At 40.2% G+C, this 20,303-nt stretch overlaps 1 protein-coding gene across 8 annotated transcripts in view; it reads right to left on the reverse strand.

The window, feature by feature from the left end:
* Positions 1-12,660: 12,660 nt before the first annotated feature.
* Positions 12,661-20,303, reverse strand: part of TJP2 (tight junction protein 2) — a 70,738-nt gene continuing 63,095 nt past the window's right edge. For all 8 annotated transcript variants that reach the window (XM_085528247.1, XM_085528246.1, XM_085528243.1 and 5 more), the window contains 10 exons: positions 19,483-19,670; positions 18,260-18,355; positions 18,075-18,154; positions 16,845-17,055; positions 16,379-16,479; positions 15,806-16,018; positions 15,319-15,429; positions 13,996-14,334; positions 13,794-13,879; positions 12,661-13,558 (listed from right to left, as the gene is read on the reverse strand). In XM_085528247.1, the coding sequence (XP_085384373.1) occupies positions 13,390-13,558; positions 13,794-13,879; positions 13,996-14,334; positions 15,319-15,429; positions 15,806-16,018; positions 16,379-16,479; positions 16,845-17,055; positions 18,075-18,154; positions 18,260-18,355; positions 19,483-19,670 (1,594 nt within the window). In that variant the 3' untranslated portion in view covers positions 12,661-13,389. The remainder of the gene's footprint in view (positions 13,559-13,793; positions 13,880-13,995; positions 14,335-15,318; positions 15,430-15,805; positions 16,019-16,378; positions 16,480-16,844; positions 17,056-18,074; positions 18,155-18,259; positions 18,356-19,482; positions 19,671-20,303) is intronic.

Raw genomic sequence — 20,303 nt, forward strand, 5'->3', positions numbered from 1 at the left:
CCGAGGGGCGGTGGGTCCGCCTTGTCCTCTCCTGCTGGGGTAAAAAGGGCTGCTGCGATGGGGCTCCTGTGCTTGTTGAAATGCTCCAGGAAAGGAAGATCGGGAATCAGAGATCAGCGCCCAGCTTCTGATCAGCGTGTGTGGCTTCGTATCTGCTAGGCTTGTCTGGACAGGGACTCAAAGAACATCTCAGATAGAAAAAGAATCCAGCTTTTAGAACTGTAGGAAAATAAGCTGTGTTAAAGGCGTTACTGTATTCACTGGACACGTGCCACATGCGTTGTAGCAGTGCGTAAGCTTTGATTCAAAGCAAGGAGAACCTTTGGTGTTACAGGTAGTGCTTTCGAATTGAACACTTTGTGCATTTCTGCTGACTTGCTATTCAGGATTTATAGGACTCCTTACCCAGAAGCATCTCTCGCCAGCTAGAGCCGTCCTCTTGCAATAAAGACACCTCAGAACAATCTGTGTGCCAGGGTTTATGGGCCACCGGCCAGAGCAGCAGTATTTAATGCCCCAGTGGTTAGCGGGCTGCCCAAATGCTGCTGCCATCTGTGCTGCATGACTGTGCCCCATAACTCAACTCATTGATTAGTAAACATGCAACTTCAGCCTTTTCTGTGAGGCTATTGTAAAACTGATTTGCTGCTCACTTCATGGCTGTAAGATTTTGACTTTCATGTGGTTAAAATAGATTTACAGACACTGTGAATATATTCCTGAAAGACACCAGGCCCCTGCAAAATGCTGTGCCCATGCATTTCTGGGCTGCAGAGCAGATGTCCCAATGTTACATGTCAAACACACAAAACAGAGCCAAAATCAGAGGGTGATGCATCAGAAGTCAGGTTGCAGCCCTATCTGTCTGCCATCTTGCTTAGAAAAAATAAAAGCGGGATTTCTGCACTTCAACTGGTGGATGGAATCTTCTATGATGTCCCAAGCCTTGCCATTCTCCTACACTTTCTTTGAGCATAACTTTCTTTTTGCGTTTCCTAATTACAGGCTGAGGAAGGCACTTAGGACAAGCAGTTCTTTTTTTGTCTAAAGCAGCAAGTTGTTATTTCATGTCTCAAAAATGCAAACCTATGAAGTTATCACTCATCTGGCAAGCTGAAGTTTCTCTGCCTTTTGGATGTGCCTTTCTCTGTAGACTTTTACTGTTGTATTTAACTGGGAAACCGGGAAAGACCATCTAGATCCTTTCCCATCACGTTCCATGCTGCTCCATTTGCCTGCAACTCTAAAGAAGAGGACTGAACCAAAGCAGACACATTCTGCATAACTCAGATCAAGAATACCTGGGCTTATTTCTGAGACACGGGGCAGTGTACATAGCTGATTGCTGCAACAGGTGGATCCAAACACTTGGAACAGATGGGCAGGGGACAGAGGAATGGGGTTGTCCTCTGTCTGAAGGAACAGCTCAGTTCTATGGGGCTTCTCCATGGAATAAACCACTGTCTCAGTGTGCTCAGTGTGTCACTGCTGATCTGGGTGAGGAAATGGGTGATACCTTTGCAGGAGCTCTCAGTGTCAAAGACCTCCATTCTCACTCAGGAGAGGGGTGTCCCAAGTAAAGGTTGGGCACACCTGTGGCAGACTGAACAAAGTATGCCTCAGAAAGAAAGCAAACCAAACAGATGGTTATTTTCTGGAATGTCTGAGAAGTCACTCATCACACTGGTAATTAGGCTGGCTAGTTACCCACATTCTCCTTGCTACTTACCATCATACCAGTCTTTGAAAATATATGTATTGTGCTTCATGAGATACTAAGAGTCCCTTGTCCAAATACCAGAACAGGGTGCTTTGCAAGTGCAGCCTGAGATTTGCAGCCTAACCTCATTCATTAAACAAAGAGAAAGGACGTTGTCAGGAAGAGCTGTTCTGGAAACAGACCTTCTGTACCCACGAGTTGTAGCTGTAACAGAAGGAACTTATTCCAGAACTGCATGAGAAGTTGGGTCAGTTGAACCTTTGTGTCCTGATCTCTCCTTTTCCTGCTAACAGAGTCACCTTGATCCCTATGTCCTGCACACTCAAATAGCAGTGCTGGGCTAAAAATAGTAGGCAGCTTTTCTTTCTTATCCCGGAGAGGACTCTGTTGTGTCCCTGGGCTCTGCAAAGCTCTGGGGTACTCTTGCCACACACCCCATGACTTCCCTCTCTCTCCAGATGGCTTTGGCACAGTACTGAAACTTCTCTTGTGCCAACAAAGTGTTTCAGTGTCCTTTGTCGTCTGCACCTTCCATTTGTTTAATTCTTTCTTCAGGATAGCGAGGCAGAACGTGACAAATGTGGGCACAACTAGAAGAGTCAGAACACTTTGGGGTTTTTTTTCCTGCTCTATTTTTATGCATCCTGATATTGTTTGCTTGTATGATGCACCAGACGCAAACTTCAGCATCATCAGGACTTTTGTATCATGGGGGAAAAAAGTGGTAATAAACTTGAGGAAACAGCAGGTCCTTATTAAAAGCACCATGCTCAGGCTCTCACTGATTTCAGTGCTGCTGCAGAAGTGATTTAATACCAGGTGAGATACGATCTCTGTCCAAATATTTCTCTGAGCAATTGTCTCTGGATGAGACAATGTTATGCCACAGTTCAGATGAGAAAGACACATTGCTGCCATAAAATCAAGGACATTTTTAGGATTTATGTGAGAACAGGTGGATGTTCTGTGCTGAAAGAAATCCTAACAGATGACAGTTATTGATTATTCTTAAGTATTGATAACCCTACACTTCACCATAAAACTGGTTGGTTAATGAGTGGTAAGGAAGATGTCTTAGCATTGCTTTATTGAGAGTCTATTGCTCAAGCTTTATTTAACAGAGCAAAAATGCATGTAGTTGTAATCACTGAATTAAGAATGTTTTTCTCAGTGTTTTGTGAGGAAGTTCTGGTGGTCATGCTGATGGAAGAGTGACTACATGTCAAACCTCCTGGGTAATATTCATTATTTGTCTGTTCAGCATCCTAAGTAAAACTTACTTACACTTCAGACAACGAAAGCAGAGTTAAAATCCTGCTGCAGGGCATTCATGTTGCTATTCAAATACTGGCAATGGGTATTTTTAACTAGTGGTTGCCAGAGTACACTGAAGAAAAGGTTATAGTGGAAATGTATTATTCACGTGTATTTGATATAGCATGCAAAACTATCAGTGTGTGTAGAGTCAAAGGTATTTGTGACAGCCTTGGGATGTTTTATGAGCTCAAGTTGACTCTGAAACTTTGGCAAGCTGGGCAATGAGTGATCTGTTTTCATAGAGACTTACAAAAAAAGGAAAGTTAACCTGAAAAAAATGATTAATGGAGGGCTTCCTCCCTGCTGGGAATGTAAAAATATGAAGTTTTAAAATATTTCATGTGGATTTTCTCAACTTAATTTAAGCATAGCATATGCATGGAATTTCTCATGTGGATGGAACAGTGTTTGTAGCAAATACACACTTTGAAACAGCAGAAGATGAGGAATATTTGCTGGAAGGAAAATGGTCATCTTGTTGAAATGAAGTTCAGACTCACATAAGTACTAGTCACATAGGGATAAAAACAAGGCAGTTATTCTTCTGGTTCCTCCAGTGAAGCAGGTAACTCTCTCCTCACATTGATAATGTTTTAGTCTTCTTGTTTGGGAGAGCAGGATGAAGCCATTGATACTGTTTGTGTTTGAGTGCTCTGTGTATCTGTCTGTGCTACCGATGTTGCTGGTCACATCTAAAGATATGCTTAGGTGCTGAATATACATGTTCAGTTTACATATGTCTACTGGGAGCCCAGGCTCAGCCTCACTGCTGGTTGGACCTGGAGACAGAGAGTTTGCTGTAGCCTCACAGCCATTGGGTCATCCCATTTCGCAGACACAATATATGTGATGCTGCAAGTTAGAGTGATGATTTCTGTATCATCTGCAAAGCCAACTCCAGCAAACACCCACCCGCACACCAGGCACACTACATTGCTTCCTGCTTCTGCTGTGTTTGTGAAACAGCATTTGTTGTGGATTCATCAGCTGTGCCTGGCTGAGTGCAGCCTCACAATGAAGTAATGAACCGAGCCAAAGGGAAGTAGAAAAACACTTCTGGGGAGGGACGTGAAACATTCTCAGCATTATTGTCATTCTCAGCCCAAGTGTCCTTCCAGTAGATGTCTGTTGTTCATATGGGGAGCTCTGTCTACCACAGCTTTACACACCTCACGTGGTTGGTATTACAAACTCCACCTGAGATCTTCCATTCAGAGCAAGCAGTAGGTGGACTTTTGCACCTGTGTTCCTTTGGACCTACCACTAGCTTTCCGTGACACAGGAATGTCTCAAAAATCGGTGAGATTTTTCACCCTGTCTTTGATGTAGAGGTGATAAAGTCCTCAGTGGCCCATTGGAAGCTCGCAGACAGTGCTGTGCCAAGGGCCTGTGTCTTGCAAGCTGTACTGGGAGCCATGCCATGGCAATGAGACAGCATGAGAAGGTTCCAAGAAGAAACCATAGAGAGGGTGGCAAAGGCACAGCATTAGCACCTGAATTAAAGCAGTACAGCAGATTCATCAGCCAGTGGATCAGTTCTACACTCCAAAAAATTCAGGACTCACAGGTGCTACACCGTCCATTAATGAGCACTTCTTGGTTCAGATTACTTCATACAGAAAATGAAAGTGATGTATAATTTTTAACAAATGAGGTTTCTGTAAAAATTGCTCAGCAACTGCAGAGTTCAGCCTTGAACTGCCTGTTTTCTGCTGTTTTGCAAAGTCACCCCACATGGAGATATAGCAGTTACCATTCCCACTGCTCTACAATGATCCTCCAAGATTCCTCCAACATTACTACCATTTTCTCTTTAATTCCCAAAGCCTCTCTATAAAATAAGTCAATCCTGGTATTCTGCACATGCATATAGCCATTTCTTAGAAATACTGTATGACTACACAACTAATAATTGCATTTAGCTAGTTTTAATTTTATCTATATATTACACCCCTTTTGCTAAGTTTCAGGTACTTTCACAAAGCCCCTTCACTCCCAACTGAAGACAGTTTGTTGGCACTAAAACTTTTGTATGAATGATGTGTTTTGTAAGATGTGGGTCTCTGAATTTCAGCACTACAGCTATTTGGTGGAGGAGTTAAAGAAAATAATTTGGGATAACTTCATCTTTTCTTTTTTCTTTCCCTGTAGCAAAATGGGGGTTACTCATAGAGGACTAATTTGCCTTCAAAGTGATTGAAAAAACAGAACAAAAAGCTGACCCATTTCTCCTTACTCACTCCTGAGTTTGGAATCCAGCATTCAAACAGTTCTATCCATATGTGGCTTCATTTTGGTCAGCCAAGTTTTAAAGGATAGATGTTGGCTCTTTCATTTCAGAAGGTTTTTATGGTAAAACATAATGCAGAAAGCACACAGCTCCTTCACAGCCTGACAATGGAGTTTAAGGGGAAAAATGTTCAGCATTCACATTCCCTGGAGCATCCAGATATCCAAACTATGGAATGTTGTTTCAGCATTCTACAGGGCACTGACAATTTATATGATATTACAGATGTATCTTTCTTTGACCGCTTTTGACTACCTTGGGAGATTGAATCTGTGTTGTTATCCATGGAGTAGAGTTTGGTATTGGAGTGGACCATACATGTTGTTTTCCTTCTGCCCACATTTGACGCTGTAGACAAATAATGGGTGTTTTTCATTGTCTTATTTTACTGGGTTTTGTGGTAGGTAAGAGGTACAATTTGTGATTTGTCTTTGATGGAGTCTTGGGCAGCGTTTCCTCCATTTCATTTGTGCTTGCGCTCTTTGACACATGACCGTACACAACTACTGTGAAAACACAATGGAGTTTCACTCCTTTAAGCAGTGTTAAATTTGCTGTATTATTTCTGTAGGTCACATACACATGCTGGAGGCATGCCAACCTTATTTAATTGCAGGGAATGGGGTTCAATGCAGAAGATCCAATAAGATCCTGTCTGTCAGCCCAGTTGTGCTCAGCTAAGAAAAAGCAACAGCACCCTTATAAGTGTTGAGATGAATAATACTGTGGGCTTCAGAATACAAGATTTGTGCAGCCAGCTCTTTAATTTCTTTTCGTACTTGATATCCTTTGCTGTAGTCAGTGTCTAAATTAGAAAACCAAAACCATTCAGAGTAAATGTTACATACTTCTTATTTTCAAGGACGCTTTTATTTCACCAAACTGTCAGAATCTGAACAAAACTAAACAAAAACAAAAAAACAACGGATTGAGAAATATGGATCAATGAACTGGAATGTGGTCAGTCTTTCAAGATACAAAATACCTGACTTGAAACAACTTGGCTTTGTTTTGCCATACCGTCCAAATGTTTAACAAATGATAAATAATCTGAAATCAAATCAGCACTGAAATCCAGAGGCCTCTGCTTACTCAAAGCTATTAAAACATGCAGGGAAAAAGAGCTCCACCGGCTTTTCAAGACAGTGGAAATTTTATTTCAATTGGATTCTGTTTTAATAAGTGGACATACTGCTCACAGACAAAACTGAGACTTCCTTTTAAAAGTTTCTGAGGCTTCTTGCATCGTTTAATAAGTGAGAAAGTGGTCTGTGGATTTTCAGCATTTAAAAGCAAATTCAGATTCTCTGAAATGACATTGCTACAGGAAAGCCAGAAACAACATCACAGTCACCTGCAAATACTGAGTTTCTGATAACAGGCTGGACCTCAGGGACTTAAGGCAGCCATAGAAAGGTCACAGAAAATGCCAAGCTTGAGTTATCACATAGTTAGCACTGATTTGGTTTTGTTGGCTTTCTTTTGATAGCCCACTATGTAGAGTGTTCCCATGACCCACAAAACTGTTCAGTAAAAAGGAAAGACAAAATTCAGTCAGTGGGAGTTAAATTCTGCCCTGTATTGTTAATTCAGGTAATTGTTTTGTCTCTTGATACATACATGCCACTTTTTCCTATAGAAGCTTTTTTCAGTAGTTTAGTTGCATATTCTGATGGAATACAACTGATGTGAAAGTTCATAATATCCAGACTGCATCTCAAGAACTTACCAGTGTTATTTTAGTCTTACTTGGGGTGTATGTATCACTGTAACTGAGGAAAGCAGAAATCGCTCTTAAAGCGTTCAGGTTCTGCTTCAGAAAATGTCTGGAAATCACTGTGGATGCTTATAAAACTTGAAGGTAAAGTTAATTATATTGTAGTACAATAACTTGTTCCCCACAGAACTATTTGCAAGATCATTGGGTAAGATGTGTTAGCATGGTCCATAACTGGACTTCCAGTTTTAAAAGTAGAACAAAAGCTGTTTCTAGCCCCTGAGCTTGGAGTCCAGTCAGCTATTTGTCTTGCATCTCAGAAGTAAGTTAGTTCTCTGCATACCGCCTACACAGTCTATTTATGAGGTTTCCCATAATGCCTTCCCTTTTGTTATGTTAGTGTATTGGTGGCCCCGGGTGATGCCCCAAACCATAGTTTAGCAAAATTGGAAGGATTACACTAACTATTCTTTTTGCAGGAGCGTGTGTCAGTGGTTTGTCTGCACAATGGAACAGGTCCAAACTGCCATCACATTGTAACCATTTGTGTAGCTCTCTGTGAGGTTATTCCTCACAGGCTTGTTGGACTGTACTAATTTTAGTTACATTAGTAATGTCACAGGCAAGATAGGATTTTACTTAATTTAATTCATGGCCAATTAAGAAGCTTCTAATTACTGATTCTGACAATGAGAGAGAAAGAATCAATTAAATAGAAAGTTAGGAAACACACATCAGCTTCACCCTCGATACTTCTGAGTACACCTACTGGTCTCCCATCCCATTGCTGAATGCTGCATTACTTCCCTTGGATGACACAATAGAAGTGTGGGAGGCTGAGGTCAGTCTACGGGTGTGCTTTGCCTTTTTCTACTTGGATGCTCTTGCACAGACTGCGGCACCCTTAGGAGTGTATCACCTCCTTTGTCTTCTGTGCTGCCCTGCTCAGATGGCTCTGCCCTGTTAGTGGCTCTGGTGCCTCTTTCCTCCAGCCTGTCTCAGACATCTCTTTGCTTTGCCCCTGCTCAGGAACTTACTCGCCTCTCTCTTGCCCTTTCCTGAGGCTCTTCTCTTTTCCTTGACATCTCTTTCCCATAGTAGCTACAGCCCTTTCTTAAATATACTTCTCAGAGGCACCATATTATTTTTTGTAGTTTGCTACATTTTGGGCTGTTTTGGGGATAGCTGGACCCAGCTATGACCAGCACAGGGTGACCCCTGACCATCTCCTGGACAAGTCACTCCTGCAGTCCCTTGTGCACTACCAAAGCTCTGCCAATTATGCCCAGGGCAGGCTGTCTGCTACCCACATGCATTCCTCTTTTCAGCATCAAGAAACTGCAAAAGATGTTCATCCAGGTTTGAAACCTTTGTCTGTGGCCATGGTGATATCTGTGCATGACCTGTAAATCTGACTACTGCCTGAATGAAGTAATCAACAGCTGCATTACCAACAGCCCTGATGAGTTTTACCTGGGTAAGAGTTAGCATTTCATATTGTTTCTTTATATAGTTTCAAAATTGGTCTTGGGATGCTGCTGGAATACTCATGTGTAAGGAAAGTGAGTGCTGACACAACCATCTCTCTTCTCGCTCCTCTTGCTTAAATATTGAGTGGCAAACATGATCAAGAGTGTTCTCAAAAAAGCATTCTTAGTGTTAGGATGTCTTTTCTGCTTAACAGTAACAAAAGCAGAAGGGCAGTACAGGCTACTTGCAGGATAGAGCGGTTACCACTGCTCCAGAAAAGGATGACACTGTGCAAGTAGGAGAGAGATGAAAAATTCTGCATGGAACTAATGATTTAAGAAAAATGTACCCCTCATCTGCAGAAAACTGCTATTGTTTCTATCAAACTTAACTACCTGCAGTGAAGCGATGACCCAAAAGCAGTAATTCTCTGCCATGAGAGACACCTGGCTTCAATTTCCTCCTGTGACTGTCAAATACAGTGCCCAGATTTCATTTCGTTTTGGCTAGCAAAATTATATGGACATATGGTTGTTGTGTAATTTATCTACTAACTTTGTTAAGAGTATAAGCGTGCAGGTATGTCCTTGAGCACTGAATCAGTGGAGATGGGACAGGCTGCTTCTAATGAACAGCCTAGGAGGTAAATTACAGGATGGCCTGGTATTTTGCTGGTATATGGAAAGATCTTCTACGTCCATGTCATAAATGCCTAATCTAAAATAAAATTTCATAGGGAAATTTTTTAGCAACCTCAAACTGGTATCATTTTCTGAGGGTAAAACTATTACTTCAAATGCTACAAACCAACTTAAATAGTTTGATGATTGACTTGAAAGAGCTACTGATACGTAGGAATGTGCAACTGTAGTTTAGCATTCTGCTTCCATTCCTGATGCTGAAATAGAAATCAGTGAGTCACGTTATAAAGTGTATGTACATAAGAAAATATGTACAATTTTCTTAAATATAGTTGACCAGTGCTTTCAGGGATGTTTTCTTTTATTCCTTGTTGAAAAGAATACTTCCAAAAAATGAAATAAAACCGTAAGACACGATGAATTCCAAATCACCATGAAATGCAAAAGCAGCCCACTGTATGGAGGTGATAGATGACACTAAGCACAATATCTGAAAAGTCTTATAAGCCATCAGGTAGCTGTGTAGCTGTGAGTGGCCCTCATTTCTCACGCTCTGTTACTGCCTTGGCTGTACTTCCTTGTGCCACCATGTGCCATTTTAGCTAATGGTGGGTTTTTAGAAGACATTTCATTTCCAGAGAAATAAAAGCTTTATTCGTGCATCTTTTTTTTTTTTTTCTTGTTTACGTGGTGTTTAAAGTTTTCAAATGCCAGCACAACTCTTACAAGTGACTCTTTATTGAGCATGTATGTTCTAAAATGAAAAGAACCAACATTTCCTGATCTCTTGAGAAATATTAGTTAAGCTGAGACAAATTCTTATGTTTTGAAAGAACAATTCAAGCATTTCATATCAGTCGTTTCAATACATGCTGCATATTCTTGGCAGTTGTATCCATGGGAAGGGACCAGTGCAAGACTTGAGAGACTTGAGTTCAAGTTCTGATCCTATTACTGGTCTTGTTAAATAAACTTGTAAAAATAAAGTTCTCACATGTAAAAACGTGATACTGCTGTCTGTTTCGTAAAGCTCCTTGAGGAAAAATAATAAGCAAGTATTACATTTGATGGATTAATATGAGGGGTTTTGTTTTGCTTCATGTTTTAACAAACTGGGACTATATATTCACAATAAAACATAGACGGTGGGGCTGAGCATGTATGATTTTTAGTGGATTTGATCTGTAAAACAGGATTAACACATACCTTGGGCGGTACTCCTTAGAGCTGAACAGCTCTAACTGAAGTTCCAAAGGACATGCCAGAGAAGTCCTGTCTGAAAAGAAATGAACATGGAAGAAGCAAACTAACAAAGCACATTGCTTCAGGCATCTTATAATGCAAAAACATAAACAATGCAGAAATCTGACTGTGCTATTTCCATTCTCTCCACTCTTTTCTGCTGTCTCCCAAAGAGACAGGAGAAATACCTCTGTCTGCAGTCTAGACCAATCACCTAACCCATGCAGAAACTGTTATCGAAAGAGCTGGTGACTTTCTTCGTTGTGAATCCTAGTTTTGTTGTAGTGAAGTAGGAGTGGAGCTAGTCTTTCAAGAGGTCTTGTACACCAAACCCTCAGCGTGACTTTTTGCTAATGCAGTGGTGCTGATCTAGTGCCAGATTCCTCATGGGAAAACATACTTAATTTCTCAGTACCCTTTGGCAATGTTCATGTATTTATGTCCTCTACTGCTTGGTAGTATTTGCTATAAATTCATAAAAAGCTGCTAATTCACTATGAGCAAAACTGTATTTCATTTCCCCTTGGAACTGTTGCTGTCTCTAAATTTGTAAAATTAGATCAGTGCAGGAAGATGATAAGCACTTAAACTTTAGTTGCTCCATTACTTAAAGAGAACTGCGGGTTTTTGAACGACCTCGTTGTCCTCTGCTGCTGCTACCTGCTCAGAGCTGAAACTGCATTTCTTAACATTTTACAATGCTTTGCACTGTAATCAAATGTGCGACCTGCAGTGAAAAAGTAAAACACCATAATAGTAGTGAGTGTGAATCATGCTACTAACCCTTTTAAACATAGGCACTCGCTGACATTTATGTGGATCCTTTTCTTTCCTCTGTACTTTACTTCTGATTTTACTTCACTACAACGTATTTTCAGTTCAGCATGCAGAATCTTATTTCTGTTGGTAGCTCTTCAACACATTTTTATATGTCATAATTGTTTCAACTGACATGAAAATCTAAGCCTACTAATCCTACTAATCAAAAGTGCACAGACACTGATTTCTTCATTTTCAAACTCACTCTAATCACTCTCCATTTTCCTTTGGAAAGAAGGAATCATTGATTGATTTTGTGGCAGCTTTACAACAGTCAGTATCTATTTCTTTCAGGAAAAAAAGAGAAGTTTCATAACATAAATCATTCTAACCATGTATCTTTGCTGCTTGGTGTTACTCTTCACATGTCAGCAGAAGTGAAGAAAGGTAATTGGCTTCTAAAATCATTGGATTTTTTATATTATTATTTTATTTTAAGTTAGAGGTAGTGTGTGGGCAGTTCAGGCTGCCCAGGGCCCCATCCAACCTGGCCTCGAATGCCTCCAGGAATGGGGCAGCCATAGCTTCTCTGGGCGGCCTGTACCAGTGCCTCACCACCTTCAACGTAAAGAACTTCCTCTTCACGTCTATCTTAAGTCTCCCCTCTTTTAGTTTAAAACCATTCTCCTTTGTCTTATCACCATCAGACTGTGTAAAAAGTCAGTCTCCCTCCTGTGTATAAGCTCCCCTGAAGTTCTGGAAGGTCACAATAAGGTCTCCCCACAGCCACTCCTTCTCCAGGCTGCACAGGACCAGCTCCCTCAGCTTCCCTTCCTAGGACAGGTGCTCCACCTTCTGATCGTCTTCCCGGTCTCTGAACCCACTCCAGCAGCTCCACATCTTCTATACTCACCAAGCTGTAACTGCCCGTGAACAGAACGAAGTGAGGATCCTAGGTGGAGCAAAAACCAGCCTGATGAACTGATGACCATCACTCTCGCTTCAGCTTCCTTACACACAACCAACCTATAAGCTGAAATCTAATGTATGCAGTATGTAACCATTGCAAAGACAGAGTTACGGTGTAGAAGTTTAGAGGAACCCACACCTAAACACATACAGCTGGAACAAAACATCTTTGGATGATGACAGATTCTCTCTAGTTGAGCAAAGAGGCTCAATGAAAGTGAACCATGGTGCGCAGCCCATGTTTTCTCATCTGAGGAGTACCTTCACTTTGGCAAGGAAAGGCAGAAGGCAATACACTAAATGTGTCTTACTGGCAGTCCGCAGTTCTACGTTTGTTTTCTTTTAAAGGAGAACCAATTCAGATACATCAATACGAGGCTTCAGAACACTGCTACGGTAACACCAGCAGTGATGCTTTCCAGTCTACTGAAGAGCAGGAGATGAGGCCTGGAGCAACATACTGCTGTGAGTACATTCATGGAAGTCAGGCTCCAGCAGCCTAATGCTGCTCAGTAGAAAAAAAGGAAACGCAACATTTGTCTAGAATCTATCGTTTATTACTTGTGGCTGTGGAAATTTTGATACACAACTGAATTTCTACACCATTATATCTGCTTTAGCACAACCTGGTCTTTTCCAACCAACCTGGCCAGCTGTACAGTCAGTACTTTTGAAGTACTGCATGTGCATGTATGAGCTCTGACAAACAGCATGCAAGGTAAACTGTTGCCAGGAATCTGATAAAAAAAGTTAGGCGAAAGTCCGTCCCCCCGTTAGTGTGTTATGGCTTTACACACATATCAGATGTCCAAACAAAGAATCAGAAATGCTTCTCGTTAAAGGCACTTACTGTTTTTAAATACGTTTCAGTTTAGTTCTGTTGCATCGAGATGTTTATCTCCTAGATCACACTTTCATAGAACAGCCCAAATTGGCAGCGTTAATAAAAGGGGAAAAAAAGGTTTTCTGGTTAAAGTATGAAAGTAACAACAATTAACGCAAAATTTTAAACAGGATTTGGTCCTCTCAAAACAGGCAACAGTGTTCAGGCGACAGTGATTTCTTTTCTTAGATGCTAACAAAATAGTATATCCCCAAAAAACAAAGTCTTCCAGTTTCAGCCTATGGATATGTCTAAGTTGTGCAGCACACCTACTAATTATCCCCAACAAACAATACAGCTTCACAAGACTCGCTCTGATCCGCTTTGGCTGGGAAGAAAGAGAACCTCCAAGCAGCATTCTGCTTGCATGGATCAGCAAGCCTACAGTTCTGTATCTCTGTATCTGGATGGCTGTCCGTAATAGCCTTTCTTGGAGTGGTCTGATAGCTGCCGACGGTACTCTTCCTCATCCTCTCCATCACTGCCACAGCTACCACGATCCTCCAGGTAAGGTCTGGCAGGAGGTTTCTGGGGTTCTGGAGCTCGGCAGCTATCAGTCAGACAGGGGGAAAGAAAGATAATGTTTACTTCCATTCAGAGAACCTGAAAACAATAGTACTTTACTGACTTTATGGTCACACACAACACAAAGCACCACATAGAGACAATGAAGCCACTTCTAGCCCATTTTACCACCATCAACACTGGTATGGTAAGTCTTATCAGGAGAGAGGCATCATATTTCCAGCAAGCTGGAGCTCTGTGTTCGGATTTGCTCCACTTACCTCATCGGCTGGGGCCAGTTCTGGTCTGACTTCTGTGTTTTGACAGGGACAGCATAAATATCTGGATGCTTCTGGGCTATTTCAATCTTTAAAATAAAATTGGAGAAAATAACTGTTCATTTTAAGTCTATCCACGAGGGAACCCTAGATAATAGACATAGCATGTCACAGCTACATTTGAAACAACTAAATTTCTTCATACCCTGGCATTCTGGGCCTCCTGCAACTCTTGCATTCTTTGCATCCTTGCCTTATGATCCATCTCCTCAAATATTTTTACTTTCCTCAGTACAGATTTTGGAGTATTTTCTTGTTCACTTCCTTCCTCTTCCAGCTTTCCCTCTTCTTCTTCTTCTGCACTTGGGACTGCTGGCTGAGTATTTCTCAGGATGGGACGCCCAAAAGTAGGTTTCACAGAAACAGGTGGTGGTGCTGCTTTGGCTGATGCAGTTGAAGTCTCACTGCTGACATGGATGTTACTTGGTTTGGAGTCATAGTTCTTAGGAAAGTCATAAAGATCCTCTTTGTTTTGTAACTTCCCCTAGAAGTGTTAATAATAAGTTTATAATTGCAGTTTCATATTATTATCTGAAATGAAGACTAATCTGAACTTCATCATTTTGCCCTTGTATTTAGTAGTATTGCTCCTCATTCAAAGAAAATCTTGGTAGGACATGAATGTTTGGATAATTTGGGTAGCCATACATCCATATGCTACACATCAACTCACAGAAGAGTAGTATGTATAGATTTATTGGTACAAATCTTTGAAGATTACCGTAACTACAAGACATTCCAAGAGAGAACACAGAGAATACTGAGCACCCAGATGATTCGTCCACATTATCTAATACAAAATATTATTACCTGGATTTTAAAAGTGTTCATCTTAATGCCTATATTCTCTTCCACTGCTATTTTCATTATTTGCATCCTACTCAGCCCTACCTCCACTGCTAAAGGGTACTTGGATGCATCTGGAATATATTTGTACATGGAATGAAGACTGTGAGGGCATCCAGTCCCATGCAGAAAGGACTCTAAAGTCAGTGGAATTCAGAAACTGTAATAGTAGAATTTGGTTTCCAAGCATCATCTTTTTTTTTCCTGTTTGATGCGAGGTTTTCAGTGAGGTTTGAATAGCTAGTTAACAGTGATTTCTAGTAATGGAAACTAATAACAGGGGTGGTAGATTCTGTTTTTGCATCCCACAGCAATGGCTTATCAGATATACTGTTCTTGATGATTAGCTTAGATTTGTTCCTGCTGCTTTCAAAAAGTGCCTTCAATTAATTAGCAGACACAAAAAAGCAGTATCACTTCTTTCTCCACACAGAGCTCTCACAAATTTGAAGACAACTGTAATCCCTTTTCTTTCTGCTGGGCTTTGCAAGCTCCTAATTCATTCTCTCTCCACACTTTCCTTGTTTTCTTGTCTTATATCATCCCTATTGTTTTTCCTAATGTGCCACCCTGAAAAGTTCTCCTGAATGAAGAACTTAGTATTCTGTTTCTACAAGTTTACCTTAGGTGGTTCAGGCTTGAATGCTGGAGGTGGACTAGGTTCTCTAAGGATCTCCCTGCTACCAGCTTTCCTCAATGGAGTTCTTTGTTCTGAGCTAAATTTCTTTATATTCTGTAAAAGAAAGTAAGAGATTAAAAAACAAAGCAAAACAAAAAACTGCAGTATCCAGTAATTCAACCATTTTTTGTCTCTCTCATGTTTACTATCTTGGGAACAATAACCAAAAGTTAGGACTGTCAGCAACCTGATCATAATCACTGCAGATAGCATTGACAAGTTTAAGGTGATGAGACATCAGCAGAAACCTGCAGAACTAAGCAGAGCTGCAGGGGTATTCTTACTTTTGCCCTATAGAAGATACTTCTGAGACACTGTCATAAGTAACCTCAAAGAAAGTACAAGAGAATATATACATATATATTGTGTTATTTCTAGGCCACATAAACAAGGCTTTCATGAAGACTTATTGAAAATTTAGGCATCTCACCTCCTCATGATGTACAGGTTCAGAGGACCGGCCAACAGATGAAATTCTTGGTTCATCCAAAGTTTCATCAAGTTCATTATCAGTGTATGCACCTCCCTCTCCATCTGTATCTTCTAAGTCGCTGATCAACCGACTGTCACAACTCAAATAGTCAGCACCCATGGCAGTAAGGTAAGACATGCGATCATCTGCATCATCTTCCATACCATCTACCTGCAGAAAAGTTATTAAGAATTAAGGAAAAAAGACTAATAAGAATTAGAGCTCAGAGAGGTCACAACATCGTGCTAAACAGCTACTTAAGAATTTGATTTTGCAGAACTGAAATAAATTCTAATGAAGAATCATAAAGGAAAACCCTGTGAAGTTTACTCCTCCTCACCGCTCTCCTCTAGCCACAGCATTAATTATTGAAGTTCCAAAGTATAACAGAAAAAGAGGTAATTTTCTGTTACCAAGACAGACATCAACTGACTGCTTGTCTAATTGTGAGCTAACAAAAATTTGAACATTTTCCCCGGCAAGAGATTATCTTGAGACACCTGTACAGATTATTATGGACTGACTGCTTACCTTTCCTTCTGACACCCAAACTGCTTCACCTTGCTGTTGCTGAATTGTATCCTTCAGACTACCATACCAGCTGTCATTAGCTGAATTCAGATTGATGGTGGCTATACAAAATTAAGGAGAAAGTATTTATACACAGCAAATGCAATGTGATCATTTATGTGAGAGTGTTAAACAGACTTTTCACTTAAATCACAAACATTTAGTACTTTTTGTTTGTCTACATCCTAAGATTATTAACTCATATACTCATTGCCTTGGAAAGACAGTATCCTGATTGTCAGATCTTTTTGAATTGTAACTTGGCAAAGCAAGGAATTTTGCAAGGAAGTCAGAGATTGCTCATGATCATACTTTCACACTCCTAGTTCCAGCCTGCATAGTGTGTTGATACGCAGAGCAGTAAGTGGATGTCTGAAGACACAGTTACATTCACTGATAAACAGGTTTGATGCACATTCTTCCTTACCTGTAAAGAGGTGGGAACAAGTTTTCTTCAGCTTGCTTGCTTGCTCATACAGCTTCCTTGAGCTCTTGTTAGATGTGGAACAGAGCCTTTGTCTCATTGTTTTCACACCCTGCTTGCTGTCTGGGTTAAAGAAGACTACAATGGGAAACCACTGGGTGTAATTTAGCAGATCCACTGCTTTAGGAGTCACATCCAAAAGAGCATGTTTATCCTGTTAACAAGAAAGTGCAATCATTGTTCTGCCTGTACGGACTAAAGGACAGGGTTTGGAACATCTTATCCTGGGAAATCTAGGATGCCTAACTTGCTGGATTTTTTCTCTACAGTTATATTGCATTCAGAAGCCATAGCAGACAACATTTTCTCTTCAGCTCCATTTTTCCAAACAGCTTTTGCCTGACTGTCTCCACATTCTTATTTTAATTGACTAACTCATGTTAAGTTAAATACAGTTACTATATTGAATTTAACTGGCTTTTCTCTCTACCTGAGCATACCACGGCTTCCACTAACCCAACTATTCTTGGTGCTAACTGTAGAATTTTATCTATACTTATTAGCTGAGGAAAGTCCTTTTTCCTTCAGTATATTACTTCTCTGTTACCTCTAGTGTTAAGATGAATGAGACGTGCTGCAATGGGGCCCGAGTCTTGCGTGTCTCATTTTAACCCCTCTGGCACTACCTTCATTGGGCTCAGGATAATAAGCAGCAGAATACATCCTTTAGCCTACTTTTTTAGGTGCTTTGATTACAACCTATTTACTTTATCCCCAAAGAGTATTACAAAAAGAGTCAGTGCAGCCTCAGTAGCTATCACAGCTATCACAAATCCTTCTCAGTCAGTTCACACAAAGGTAACTGCGAAGGAAACTAAAGTATTGGATTTCTGATGGCAGTTGCAGTGTGTAGAGCACTGCATGACAGAAAAAATACACTGGCAAATTCAGGATGCAAACTGTACAATGTAGATGCCCCTCTGCTTCAATCCAGAATGGACTAATATAGCAAAATTTAATTTATAGTATCAGGTTCACATTCTCATTTGGAGAACAGCTATCAAAATTACAAAAATTGATCTTAAATACATTCAAAACAGCCCTACCATTAGACTAGTCTGATTATGAGAGAAATAGATCCAGTGAAGACAGGAGAACTCTCAAGTTTTAAGAGCAAACAAAATGAATAATATGTCTTTAAGAGTAAGCAGTCCTCACAGCAAAATACTCTACCTGCTCAATGATTTGCCTCACAGTGTTCAAGCGCACTACCCCAGTTGCCTTCTCTGAACCTGCATCTCTGGGTTCTGTCTCTGCAAAGAAAACATTTTAGCTTAACTATCTGGAAAGGTATGAGATCGAGTTACCCATTTTTTTTTTCAGCTAAAGATGATAAGGAAGCTACGGGGACAACTTACTTGCAGTCTGATACAGGTGAGGCAAGTCATTTGACAACTTCTCCATAGCAACATCTGCAATAGGGCCAAATATCACAACAGGTCTCTTAAAACCAGCTGCAAAAATATAGTTGGAGAAAAAGGTAAGCCCAGTTAGATTGCTTTTACATATTTATGTGAAGTAGTACAAAATATCCTCATTTACTTTGCAAAGTTAGCAATATGTTAAAGATTCCATGAAAAACACTTCAGAAATTTAATTTCTTGAAAGTTGGTGCAACAGTAAAACTCAAATAAAACTTCATCAGCTGAGGAAGCATAAAAGTATTTTAGCTTAACTTTCTTATTCCTCATAATTGTGATGGGTTGAGAAAATTCTACATTCTGAAAATGCATGGTGCATCTTCAGCAGTCTTTCCATCCACAAAATAACATAACCCTTGACCCAGAGGGATGACTGAGACTAAAACTACAAATGCTAAATCAGCTGCAGGGGAGCCTGAAGAAGCAAAACAAATCCAAAATTCTGTTACATCGATGTCAAAAGAAGTGCTAGTATAGTCCTTGCAAGTGGATGAATGCTGTTCTATTTCTCAGCCTCCACTGGTAAGTTTCTTTAAAATACATTTTACAGTTTTTTTCTTGTTTTTTTTTTTTATTATTTTTTATTTTTTTCCAACGGTACTAGTGCATGCAAATGTCCAGGAAGCATTACTCAACATCACGAGCAATACAGCTGATTTTTTTTATAGTTAATTTGGAATCACAGGGACAGACAATATCAACCCCAAATTAGTTTCAACAGCCTACGGAATATACTTAGGTTTTACTTGCTGTCAAGATACTGGTAAGTGGTGCTTGCAAGCATACTAGAAAAGGTGATTCATCACTTGAACTGTACTTCCCAAGCTAGCCACAGAGTAGTTGAGGAAACAAAGAAAAAAATCCTACTTGTTTTTTTTTTCCTCATTTTGAAACCTGAAATTGGCATGTGTAATTTGGGGGCAAGTGAGAACAAGAGCAGTTTAGAAAACCTAGAAAGCTTTCTTTTTAAAGTTGTTAATTTGCATTCTGGAAAAACAAACAAACAAACAAACAAACAAACAAACATATTATCTTTTTCTGTTCCTCAAATTTAACACTGAAGCCTACGTTGTTCCAAATCACTGATTTATCTGAACAAACAGTTGGACGCTAAAAGAGCCAGCAATAAATGGACTGCTGGCTACAGTGGTCTCACTTACCTTCACGCAACTGAACTCGTTCATAAGCTGGGAATTTTGTGCTCACTGATACAATAGCTGTCAGATCTTCACGACTCTTCCTCATATTCTTCTTCGCTCCAGATCGCTGGCCACGTGTTCTCCAGAAGTCTGCCCTGTCACTAGGGCCATCTTTCTGGGCATTTTGAACACTGGCCATCTGCTCAGCTCTGTCAGAGAAAGCAAAGTGCTTATTTGTATGCATCTAGTAAAAAATGAGCAAAAAGTCCTTCACTGGATAAATAAATGAGTTTTGAATTTGCAATTGATAGTTTAACAGTTAGGCAGCCATGAATGTAAAGTTGAAAAGGATAGAAATGCAAGTTTTCTGCCTTGGAGCAAACTTAGCATCAGCATGATGATCCAGTTTGCCAAAGCTGCAAAACTGCTGGATGAGCCCACATGTTTTAAACTGATAACTCATACAGCCATAAATAAAAGGATGCAACTGCACGGGATTGTGAAAAAAGAGCAACCAAGAACTGATGGCCTAAATAATTACAGCTATTATTCTCTTCTTCATTAGAAATTTTAAGTTAAGTCACTACAGTATAGAAATAAAGGCTGGTTTGGACAGATTAATTACCAGAGAGTACAGAATGTACTAACCAGAAAAGAAGCAGGGGAACCATGTATGAATATGAACTACATTTCAGGAACTTGTGTACAATGCAACTAAGAGCATATTTTTTCTCACCCCACTATAAAATCATGACAATATTCAAGAGCTTAAGGGCTAGAGTCTAAAGATCTTCCTTATTATTTTTGCATATGAATTTTAATTCTCTTCTTCAGTGCATGAA

This window comes from Coturnix japonica, chromosome Z (genome assembly GCF_054131305.1).
Source record: "Coturnix japonica strain WE chromosome Z, WE-NBRP24, whole genome shotgun sequence".
Taxonomy (NCBI): Eukaryota; Metazoa; Chordata; class Aves; order Galliformes; family Phasianidae; genus Coturnix; species Coturnix japonica.